The 12,066-nt window shown below is 41.9% G+C and overlaps 1 protein-coding gene across 1 annotated transcript in view; it reads left to right on the top strand.

The window, feature by feature from the left end:
- The window catches only part of PDGFRA (platelet-derived growth factor receptor, alpha polypeptide), a 25,662-nt gene extending 17,931 nt beyond the window's left edge, over positions 1-7,731 (top strand). The window contains exons 15-22 of the mRNA XM_009696412.1: positions 401-567; positions 1,619-1,734; positions 2,304-2,426; positions 3,037-3,148; positions 4,937-5,036; positions 5,158-5,263; positions 5,971-6,206; positions 7,241-7,731. Coding sequence (XP_009694714.1) covers positions 401-567; positions 1,619-1,734; positions 2,304-2,426; positions 3,037-3,148; positions 4,937-5,036; positions 5,158-5,263; positions 5,971-6,206; positions 7,241-7,388 — 1,108 coding nt within the window. The 3' untranslated portion in view covers positions 7,389-7,731. The remainder of the gene's footprint in view (positions 1-400; positions 568-1,618; positions 1,735-2,303; positions 2,427-3,036; positions 3,149-4,936; positions 5,037-5,157; positions 5,264-5,970; positions 6,207-7,240) is intronic.
- The last annotated feature ends 4,335 nt before the right edge of the window (positions 7,732-12,066 follow it).

Below are 12,066 nucleotides of genomic sequence, written 5' to 3'. Positions count from 1 at the left end.
CAGCAGGACTGGATTTGATGCAAACTGTCTGGGTAAATAAATTACATCTATCATTTAGAATACCTTGAACTAAAAAGCCTAGGTAGTAATACTTGGATTCAGTGGGATTTGGGGAAGTTAGACAGTATATGTTTACATACCTGGCTATTGACAAAAGGATAAGTTGGAAGCACTTGTGTTTGACTACAGTGATACATGGTAACATGTACTAATACATGGTAATACATGGTTATATTATAATACATAATCTTTATGTATTCCCTATCAAGAAGCCAGCTTTTAAATTTCACAGCAATACAGTTGTACACCATAAGAAAACTGTGAGATCTACAGGATGCTGTGGCAGGGAAGTCACCTGGGCAATACTAGCTGACAGACCATTTTTTTTTGCCAATTTCAGCTATGTGATATTATCATTTGAAAACACCGGAGAATACATGGATATGAAACAAGCTGATACCACTCAGTACGTGCCAATGCTGGAAAGGAAGGAGGGATCTAAATACTCTGATATTCAGAGATCTGTGTATGATCGGCCTGCTTCATATAAGAAGAAATCTATGTCAGGTAATGTAGAATTGTCCCTTCTGCATACATCATTAATACAAATAATTCTTGCATAAATGCTTATCTTAGTTTTGCCCTCTATATGGATGTAAACTACTCAGCTGTGTTCTGCAGGCGTGTGAGTATAAGCTATAAGCTAAAAACTTATGCTCGTGTTCTTTGTTATACTCTGGGGATAGAGGCAGTGATTTCATCAGTCTTGTAGTTTGCAAGATTTTGAGCAATAGCAATGAACAATAATAATAGTAATTCGTATTGCTCTGTTTCCAGTTGCATTTCGCATCACCTGACACTTACCAAATGCAGAACACTCCCAAATACTTGCCTGGATTATGTAACGAAGATAATGAATGCATTCCATTCCCTGGCCCTGTTCTCAGAAACCAAATACGCTTTGCTTTAAAAATAGGCACCATCACTTCTGCCTCTAGGCCTCAGAAACTGATCCGTATCCAGTGCCAGATTTACATGGCAGACTAATGTACTCATATTCTGCTCTAGGACAGTTGGGGTAAATGAATCACTGAATTTTGACTGGTTTTTTGCTGACATCTTTCATAAAAAATAAGAACTGTTGCCATAGAATTCCTGACCCTTATTGCTGGTATTGGATTAGTCCCAGTGAATACTTGCTGGGAAACATAACAGGGTTCAGCAAAAGTAAATGGATAAGAATGTACATGCATGCACAAAAACCTAATGAAGGCACTACTTCTAAATAAATGTTTTTGTATCACACGCTGAGTATTGTAAACAACCCATATAACACTTCAGTGAGACGTTTTAACTTCAGCCTTTCCTGCAGTTCTCTGGTGAAAAAACTACAGACAGGAGAAAAACCCAAACCTATATTTAATACTGGATGTTTTTAAGAATGCAGTATGTGTCAGTGACTGATGCGGATGTTAAAAGTAGTTAGTTATTATGAAAAGACTGGTTTGGTCATTGTAATCTGTTAAAATCATCAGCTAAGACTCGCAATAGGTAGAGGGAAATCGTTGCTGCTTTCACACACCACAGCACAAACACATTTTTCTCTCTTTTTCAATAGAATCAGAAGTCAAAAACCTTCTTTCAGATGACAGTTCAGAGGGCCTTTGCTTACTGGATTTGCTGAGCTTCACCTACCAGGTTGCACGGGGAATGGAATTCTTGGCTTCTAAAAATGTAAGTAAATAAAAAAGCAAGTAAAATAGAAGAACATATGGAAACGTCTTCATTTCCAACTATGGCGTTCAATTTAGATTCTGAAAACATGACACAATATAATATTATCTTTAGGGTTGTAGACAGCTTTCTCACTTACCTGGAAACTGATATCACCATGGTTGGAAAAATCAAAGCAGCAGTCAGTCCTCTTCTCCTGTTGGACCCCATGATGTTCATGGAGTCAGGGTGCCAGAGATGGTGGTGGATCTAGGCAGGACCTGGGTGGAGGGTCCATACAGCCACAGACCAGCATGGTCAGAAGCATAGACATATCATTAGTACATCATGGGTAGAAGGGGAGAGAGTGGCATCACTTTTGTGTTCTCCCCACTGCAATGCATCTGCCTGAGCCCTCGCTGGTTCTGAGGACTGGTGCTTCCCTGCCCCTGTTAGTGGGGCAATACAGGTGCCTGTTCAGCAGAAGGTCTTGTTAAGACTGTACCCAGAAAGTCAACAGATCTTTTTCAGGAATCTTTGCACATCAGGAATTAACACATCCTTGAACAACTTAATTGCTCTCCATACAGTGTGTGCACCGTGACTTGGCAGCTCGTAATGTCCTCCTGGCTCAAGGAAAAATCGTGAAGATCTGTGACTTTGGGCTGGCTAGAGACATCATGCATGATTCCAACTATGTCTCCAAGGGCAGCGTATGTACTTAATCTCCTGAGCTCTGCTTTAACTGAAATGAGAAGTGTCAGTTTTAAATGTTGTTTAATGTTCTTGCCATTCAGTGTTGGTTACACTAATTGGCCATTGGGATAAACGCTCCTGAGAACAATTTTTCTTCAGTTCATTAATCCATGTAACTTTCCTAATTCTGCTTGAAAGCCAAAAAGTACTTGGACACACTTAGTACTTCACAGGCTTACATTTTAACTGGTAAGCTTTGTGACTGAATAAATTATTAAGGAACTGTCACTATGATATGGAGAGTAGTGACACATCAGACAATGACTTATCAGATCTAGATCAGCAGGGCCAGCTTTAGTATCATACCTTCAATCAGCCTGGTCATTTGCTAGTGATAAAACAAATACAGTTGTGGCTTAATTAGTTTTTGCGGGGAGCAAATAGTAGCATTGCATATAATCCTGGTACCTCTTTGTTATATGGAATTATAAAAAAATGCTAGCCAGGTTAACACAACTTTTCTTATTAGAGAGAAGTTAATCCTGGCTATCGAACAACAATTGTAATGGGAAGCATTTCTTTAATGACTAATCTGTGTGGTTTGGGGTTTCTTTCTTTTTGCTACAGACTTTCCTCCCGGTAAAATGGATGGCACCTGAAAGCATTTTTGACAATCTGTACACAACATTAAGTGATGTCTGGTCTTATGGCATTCTACTGTGGGAAATATTTTCTCTTGGTATGTAGTGTGAACAGCTTCTTATGTGTAGGGCTTAAGTTTTTTCAGTTCAAGCTGTTCTACATAAATATTTCAAATTCTACAGTAAAAATACATGTGTGAAATCAACTGTTATTCTCTTATACGGGGTTCCAGATCCCATTGTTAGGTGTGAGGTGAAATGTCCACACTGTCCCAAAGTTGTCTTTAGATTTTTGTTTTGCAAGATACGTTTTTTGGGTTTTTTTTTTCTAGAAAATGGAAATCACTGAATGAAAAGCATTTGTGGAAAAGTATTGGTGTACTGGGCCAGGATGGGTTTTCTGGCTAATACAAGAAGGAACATACTTCCCCCTCGCAATGGGGCACCTGGGGCTGCAGTCCAGCCCAGCAGCTGGTTTGAAACAGTCCCTTCATATAAGTTTCAAAAGAGCCTGTCTTAGTCCCATTGCAGAATGAAAACAAATGTCAATCTTCTGGGATGCTGATTTCTCATTTCCAGGTCAGCGCTGTTCACACAGTTGGTTTATGGCAGCGTGAAGTGGTTATGACAACATATAGTGGTTACAGACAATGTACAGTTCCCAGCTGGGAACAGCCTGGCTCCTTCTTCAGCCTCATTAATTAGCCTCCTGGGTGGGTGGCTGGCCTGCTTCAGTAAGCATGCATTGCCCAGATTTACTCTCAGCAGAATTAATCATGCCTATATGGTATCTGCTACTGCCCTATGGCAACCCCAAGCATAATCTTATTTTCTAGAACAAGTTGTCATATAGCTGCTTCTCAGAAAACAGCAGTTGCACCACTATTTATGGTATTGATTACTGTATTCTCTGGGCATCATAGGTTCCTTTAAACATCCATTCCTCAGCATCCCTGGGAGGCATGGGTGCCATTGGATAGTTTGGAAACTGAGGCACGGCTAAGCCTGTGCTTCACTGCCCTACCCGTCAGGAAGGTTCTGAAGCCCAGTTTTAGGTTAAAATCCTGCTTTTGAGAAGCCTGAGGTTTCTGGAGTAATATAGTGTGCCTCCTCCACCTTAGAAAGATGATCTTTCTCAGAACGCAAAACATATCCTCAGTGGTGTTTGTTAAGAAGGTCAACTTTGACATCTTGCTGCAACACTGACTTCAGCTCGAATGATCCTTTTACACATCAGTGACACCTGGACACGAGTGCAATGGTGTTTGCATGCTGCGGCCCCAAACGATCGCTTAACTGTGTCAGCTCAGAGGCTAAGTCCAATCTTTTCGACAGCCCATGCACCTGACATGTTAGCTGTTGTCTAGAGCTAGCTGCCCAGGTGGGAAGACTTGAGTATGGAGGGGATTGGTTCACACTAAGACTTTGCCCTTACAGCCAGGGTGAGGCGAGTGATTCAGGTCACATCACTCTGAGTTGTCGTGTGGGTGCCAAAGGCAATAAATCCAGGCAGAGCAAGTAACTTGCCTAAGGTCACACAGAAAGTCAGTGGCAGAGTAGAGCTATGACCTCAGATCTGCCAAATGCAGGCTGATGACCTGATCATCGAACCTCTCCACCCAATCAATACATTCTATAAACACTGTAAAGGTATTTTTTTCTAAGTAGCACCTACTTGAATCTTTCCTAACCAATGTTTCACTTCAGGGCTTAATGTGGTCAAGACAATAGCTCTGATGTGAAACATTGCCTAGGAAAGGTTAATTTTGATGGCATATCAAATTATAGTGTTAAGACTTTTTGACACGAACATCAAGACAGTATTTGGGAACTCTGCATGGATAGTCAAGTATAGAGCAGTATTTTTTCTTCTCTTTTATCTGCAGGTGGCACACCGTATCCTGGCATGATGGTTGATTCTACTTTCTACAATAAGATCAAGAGTGGATACCGAATGGCCAAACCTGATCATGCTACCAATGAAGTGTATGTGTGCATTTGCCTTTGCCACATCTGGCCAGTCTCCAGACAATTCTGGCTTTAGTTTCTCTTTGGTTATTCATTTGCCTTTACCAGCTGGTTAAATTGGTTGCCATCTTATCTGCAGGTATGAGATCATGGTGAAGTGCTGGAACAGCGAACCAGAGAAAAGGCCTTCTTTTTACCATTTGAGTGAAATTGTGGAGAGCTTGTTGCCTGGAGAGTACAAAAAGGTTTGCTCTTTGGAATTTTCTCTGTGTTTTCTATATACTGTTTAGAGGGAATTAGAAGCATTGTTCCAGGTGTCAGAGCCATGAGCACTGAACTGGCACATCCTAACCTGTGTAAATTATATGATTCGGACAGGGACATTGCATGTTTGGTTTCTGCATGCAACCTTACTGAGAGCAGTTCTGCAACATTAGCTGGGAAGTAGAACTCTCCATTTCAAATGAAATCCTACCAACTCAATTTTTCTACTGGAGAATGGGGTTTATGTATTTTCATGGGATTTTCTAGGCAGTGAAAGAATTCTAGAAAAGGGACTACTTGGCCCATGTGATTAATCTCCCTATCTCCCTCTTTGGACCTTGACATCAGCAAGTTTTCCCCTCATACTTCTGATACCTCTGGACAAGATCTGCCTGCCCCATCATTCAGTGTTTCATTTTCCCACCTACCTTCACTTCCTTCCCCCTCTCCCTACCCTTCTTTCACATCTCTTTGTCTGCTCTGTGCTGCTACACTCACTCCTGCATCATCTAAAACTTATGTGTCGCTTCTCCGTTCAAGTCATTTGAAGATGCTGGGCTTCTCTATCCAGTGTTGGGGCGTCATAGGGCAGAATATTTGTTGAGTTAATGAATTGCAGCTACCGATCTGAAGAAAGGCAGCCTTAGTGAATAGCATCTAATGAAGAGTTTGAAATTAATGTTTTCAGAGCTACGAGAAGATTCACTTGGACTTCCTGAAAAGTGATCACCCAGCCGTCACACGCATGAGAGGGGACTGTGACAATGCTTACATTGGTGTCACCTACAAGAATGAAGACAAGCTAAAGGACAGGGAGAGCGGATTTGATGAGCAGAGGCTGAGTGCTGACAGTGGGTACATCATCCCCCTGCCTGACATTGACCCTGTTTCTGAAGATGAGCTTGGCAAAAGGAACAGGCACAGGTAGTTGCGGTTTACAGATCATGTAGCCCATAGTCACAGTTCGGAGTCATGTTTGGCAATGTGCATTAACACTTTTTGGCATCCTACTCCGCAAATGCTTTCCTTAGCTCTGTTGAAACTACGTATTGGGAAGGTCCCATGTAAATATGGTAGTAGGACTGGCCACAGTGTTTTCAATGGGAAAAACCTAATTTTGCCTCTTTTGTGACTGCCAGGGGAAGGGAACTGCTGGTAGGGTGCTCCAGTGTGTCATTGGGACTCCCTTGCTAGCTTGACCAAGTCACAGGGGCTGTCTGGTGGCTCTGTGGGTACAGTTTGCAACACGTCTTGCCCCTACAGCTCAGTGCCTTGGAGCTGCATATGAGATCCCAAGGGACTGGTTTGTTCTCTGCGAGACCAGCTCCAAAGTTTGGGAGAAGTTGGATTTAATATCTTCCATGGTATTCTTTTCTTTGACAGCAGGGTATCCAGGACTTTTTACTGCTGTCTTGTCAGTTTGTACAACTGATTCCACCACAGCACAACACTGTGTAACCCTTACTGTGAATGGCAGGGGTTTAATCCGGCACTTAATTCATAGTGTATAGAATTAGCAACATAGAAACTTCTTTTGTTTATATTTTTGTGCAATTTTTCAAGAGGGGGATGAATGAAGTCTCTGAGAAGCACTATCCAGATTAAGATTTATCACCTCTCTCTGTTATTCTTCTTGTTATTTTCACCTGACCTCCCTAGATTTACCTAAGTGACTTACTGTCATGCAGTGTCATAAAGCTATTTCTCTAATGAGTCTTTGGCAGAAAGTACTTGGAAGAACATATGAACAACCCGCTCCTGTGAATTCCAAGGTGTTTCATTACTCTTGACATACAAGATGTGTCACGTCCTAAGAAACAGGTAGTTAGAGTCACCTAAGATTGTGCCGTGGGTCAGAAAGCATGTGAGGAGGTAGTGTTCAGATCTGCTAGAGACTAGACTAGTTACCCAGCCACCTTCACCATGTATTTGATCGTTGAGATGTTTATCTCTTCCAGTTCCCAGACATCTGAAGAAAGTGCCATTGAAACTGGTTCCAGTAGCTCTACTTTCATCAAGAGAGAGGATGAGACCATTGAGGACATTGACATGATGGACGACATTGGGATCGACTCCTCGGACCTGGTGGAGGACAGCTTCCTGTAACCCCACGGGCACCTTCCAGCTCTGCACACGGGGAAGCTTGCCGTCTCATCTACAGACTTCTGCTCCACAGAGAAAACCACTTTATTGCAATGTCAAGGTTGTGAAGAGGAGGTGGATTTGTACAGAGAAACTCCCAGTGACGGGCAGAGAAATCAGCCTGAGTATGAATGAAAGAAACATGTTGAAGATGGATTTTTTTAGTGTTGCTTCTTGCAGTACTTCAGTAGCATCTCAGTGTTGTTTGCCATTTGAACTGGTAGGAGGACAAAGAAAAAGGCCACAAACAGACCAGTTCTGTGTTTCAAGGGCATTCATATGACTCTGATGGATCGAATTTCCACTGCAGCAATACTTCGCCATTGTAATTATGTAAATAACTGTCTACTCAAGGATCTTTTGAGGTGCACGTTGAACATATGCCATGGATTTTAGAAGAGATTGCTCATGAATTTTTTGTACTTCCTCCCTCAATCTCAATGTCAGCTGCTGTTGAACTACCATGTGAATTGAAGAACATGCAAAAACCACTTTTGGACCAAAAAGGTCTAAAACCACAAGGGACTGACCGGTACTACATAGCATGTTACTTTTTACCATTAATGCAAGTAAAGGGGAATTAATAATAATAATAATAAAAAAACAGTCTATAATAGGTGTTAGAAACCTAGTAAGTCTTTATTAACTATAGAAGATAGCTGTTTTCAAGATAATCCTACTACTGTTTTCAGTAACACTAAATGTATATTTTACAATTCATTGTCCTTCAGTAAAAGCACAGTGTCAAGAAACTTTTTTAAGTACAAGGAAAAAATTTTTGAATTGAAAATTTTTATGAAACAACTTGGGTTTTGGCTCTACACAGTATGGTAACTGCTCTGGTTAGCTAAAACTACTTTAACAAGGAGTAAAAATTTAAGATTTTGTTTTCTATCATGACCTGAGTAGCTTTTCTACTCAGATATACTAGAAGCAATTATTGTCCTCTGATTAAGTAAGGTTCTAAAAATACAAATTAAAAAAAAAAAAAGCCAGATTTCCAAGATGCTGGAGAATGGAAGATTGTGATAAACCACTAGCAACATCCCACTATTAGTGTTTCATGGGTACTCAAAAGAAATCCTATCCTGGGGTTAGCTGTGAAGAATCAATTAGATATTTGAACTTCTCAAGGAACAAAGACATCTCTCCCAGCCTGGAAGTCGAGTTTAAATAAGCAGAAATAATTCTGCAGCAAATATTCTTGTCTTGGTTTTCAAGTTTAAACAGGAACAGAAAACTCTGACTATTATCTTTGCAGACTGTAACTACAAACAGTAATTGTTTCCAAGAGTGTTTTTTGGAAGAAGGTGCATGAAAATGAACCTGCTTTCAGCCTGCAATAGCTGTTTTTTGACACCACTTATCTGAACAAAATATTACTATTACTGCTATCACTGTACAATGTGTTATTGAGATATTACGCTTTGGAAGACTTACATGTGAAAAAAAGGTACATCACTGCGAAAGGCCCGATCGTTTCTGGTGCTCAACTTTCAAACTTAACCTTAATTCAGTGAGATGAGTGCCTTGCAGGACGTGCTCAGCCTCTGGCTTGACACAACCAATGCAAATGCAGCGCAAACTCATCCCTGTGTTGAAGTATTTTTCCTAAGAAGTGGAAAAGATGGACCAGCTGTGACCAACAGAACATGCTGCCGTGTTAAACTACAGTTTAACTTGAAATGGCCCTAAGAAAAGCTACACAAGTCCCCTTGACTTCACTTGTCATGGACAGTTGTGGATCAAATGAAAGCAAATGTAATATTGTCAATGTTACAGGCAAATAATTCTGGAAAAATTTAAAATGTCACCTGGCTGACGCCACGTACAAGCATACTGCAGATGTGAGAACAGAACATGAAGTGAGGCACCCACATTTTCAACCCTGATGGAGGCTGACAATCAGAAGGAACCGTGAGTGATGGTGCATCCTCCATTTCTTGCAGTCAACAGAACAAGACTGAGTGTCTTCCCGGGAGCCGTGCTTTAGCCAAACCCATGTCACTGAGCTCTGTACGGGGACAACTGTGAAACATAAAGACTCTTGATATAGCCAGGACAGACGAGACAATCTAAAGTCTCCCTCCAGCTATGAACTATGAATTGAGGAAACACAAATTGTTTATTGGATATCCCAGATATCTGAATGGCCACTTGAGACCACACGTGCCTTAATTTGCATGTGTAGTCATTACAACTACACATTCAAATTAGGCAAGCAATTTCAGCTGCATTTTTGCACATGGCCTAGTGTTCTTCAAGGTTTGAAAATCAGCCCCAGCACATTTTATTATACCAGTTACTGGAATCTAAGGACATTTTCATGCGGTCTCCCCTTCCCCTCACAAGTTTCATTCTGTATCTCGCAGCGCATCTCCATGCTAGACCCAAACAGTGGACGTGAACCAGAGCTGGCTCACTTTCCGATGCAGGATAATGTTGATTCTCCATCCTGTCATGGGTATCGTGTAGATGAACTGCATCCACGGCAGAGGTCTAGCCAAACCCAGCTCACTGCAGGCTTGAAATTAGATAAGCTGGCCTGGAAACTGGAATGAGAAGCAAAGGAAGAGAGAGGGGGTTTACTAGAGAGGGAGAAGTGTGAGAGGATGATTTGTTTAGTTTTACAATATTATCAGTATTACAAACTTTTTCTTTTATGGCTTAATTTTTGAGAAGCCACTGGAAGAGATATTCCCAAACCTTTCGCTACAGTAATTGTATAACGACAATCAGCATTAGACTATGAAACACAGCTTTTGATTTGGAATGGCCAACCAATTCCTTACAGCGTGCTCTGCAACTTGTACAAAATGGTCCTATTACATGATGAAGGACGTGAGATATGGTGATGTTATACATCAATATGTATATAAGTATTTTTATATAGACTTCTAGAATACTGCCAAAACATTTATGACAGCTATATCACTGCCTTTGTTTATATTTTTTTTACTGTGATATATTCCACAGGCACGTTAACTGTTGCACTTTGAATGTCCAAAAGTTATATTTTAGAATAATAAAAAAGGAAGTGTTTCCAAAATGGTGGCTGTTGTGAAATGTTTGAAGAAGGGCAAACTGGCCTGAGCGATGATAGGCACAAAATGTATTTCAAAAATGCCCCTGTTGATATTTTGTCTTTGAAAAAATCCTGTAAATTAAGATCTCTATATTTCAATAAATGATATATAATTTAAGGTTATGTGAGGGGTCTATACTCACTTATTGAAAGATGGTTATAAAGAATTAGTCTTGCTTGGGTTTTTTTTCCCACAAAAGGTTTTTGGTTAATTGAGTGCTCTGTAAAGCCATAGGGCAGCAATGACAAGCAGGTCTCTGAGCTCTTCCAGCGGGCATAGTGGGGAAGTGCCTGTGGCAAATGACCTGGATAACAAGTGACATCTGCAGGGAGCCACATTGTCCCCCAAAACAGGGCAGGTGCGGTGCTCTGGCGACTGCTGCCCAGAGCAGAGCATGTGCCCCGAGGTGGGCACTGGGCTCCCCGCATGAGATGAAACCCTTCTTGACCTTGGCACCATCTCTGCTGGGGGGTTTGATGCCTGCTGGTCTGCATACCCCGAGGAAAGAGGGGGACATGGGATGCAGATGGAGACACTAAGCCACGTGTCTGCGATGTAGGTTCTCTGCCGCTTCTAGCACTGGCGTACAATAAAGGCTTTTATGCAAAGGTTGCTTTTAACAAGGGACGAAACGTGACTTGTGCCAGTCTTTAGCCTGAAGGTTTTCATGATTACAGAGGGTTAGATGACCCCACCTTGAAATGGCCATGGTTTGTCTGCCTTTGGCTGCAGGGTTTTGTAAAAACTACACTGAGCTCATCTTCTTTATGAAGCAAACCAGATTTTGTCCTAAGGTTCTGTGCTCCCACGGCAATTAATTTTACACAGTGGTTGTAACTGAATGTGAATTTGAGAAGAATTGCAAGATTTCAACCCGAAAAGAGTTAAACTTGTCAGCTGTGCTTCCTGCGCTGGAGCCTGTCCTGCTTTACCCACAGGAGACAGGAGAGGCTGGCCGTGGGAAAGCCCCGTGAACAGGCAGGTTAGCAACCTCCTCTACATGGGGTGGTCACCGATGTTAAAACATGCTTGGAGATGAACTCTCCATCTAACATCTCCCACTCCTTCACCGCTTTCTCGCAAAGCAAAACCCATCCTTGCTTCAAACAAGGCGCAGCAGCCTGGGCCCTTGCCTCAGATAAGAGTTAGAGCAGGTTCCCTCTCCTTTGCGTCCTTGCCAAAGAGGAGTCTTTATCCTACAACACTGAATGGACACACAACGCTTCCTGCCACCCCAGGGATTCAGGAAAGAGTCACAGCAGTGCTTGTGTCCTTATGTCTGTCCTGCTTGGCCTTGCACCTGCTCTTCTAGACCTTCAGCAGCTGTGTGAGACATAAGGACTGATGGACTCATTATTCATGCTGTGCACGGTAAAGGGTGGTGGTACCAAAGCCCCTCTCTATGCAAGAGCCTGCAGCTGGGTACAGAGCTCAGCTTCACTTCTCCATCCTCTTCTTCACCTTTGCAGAGTGGCAATGCAATCTCCTGTGTGTAGGTACAGCTGTGTGTGCCTCTGAGCGTGTCTCCACATTGGGGAGCATGGACGGGGAGTGTC

This window comes from Cariama cristata, unplaced genomic scaffold (genome assembly GCF_000690535.1).
Source record: "Cariama cristata isolate BGI_N322 unplaced genomic scaffold, ASM69053v1 scaffold6933, whole genome shotgun sequence".
Classification (NCBI taxonomy): Eukaryota; Metazoa; Chordata; class Aves; order Cariamiformes; family Cariamidae; genus Cariama; species Cariama cristata.
This window is presented reverse-complemented; position numbering and strand designations above follow the sequence as displayed.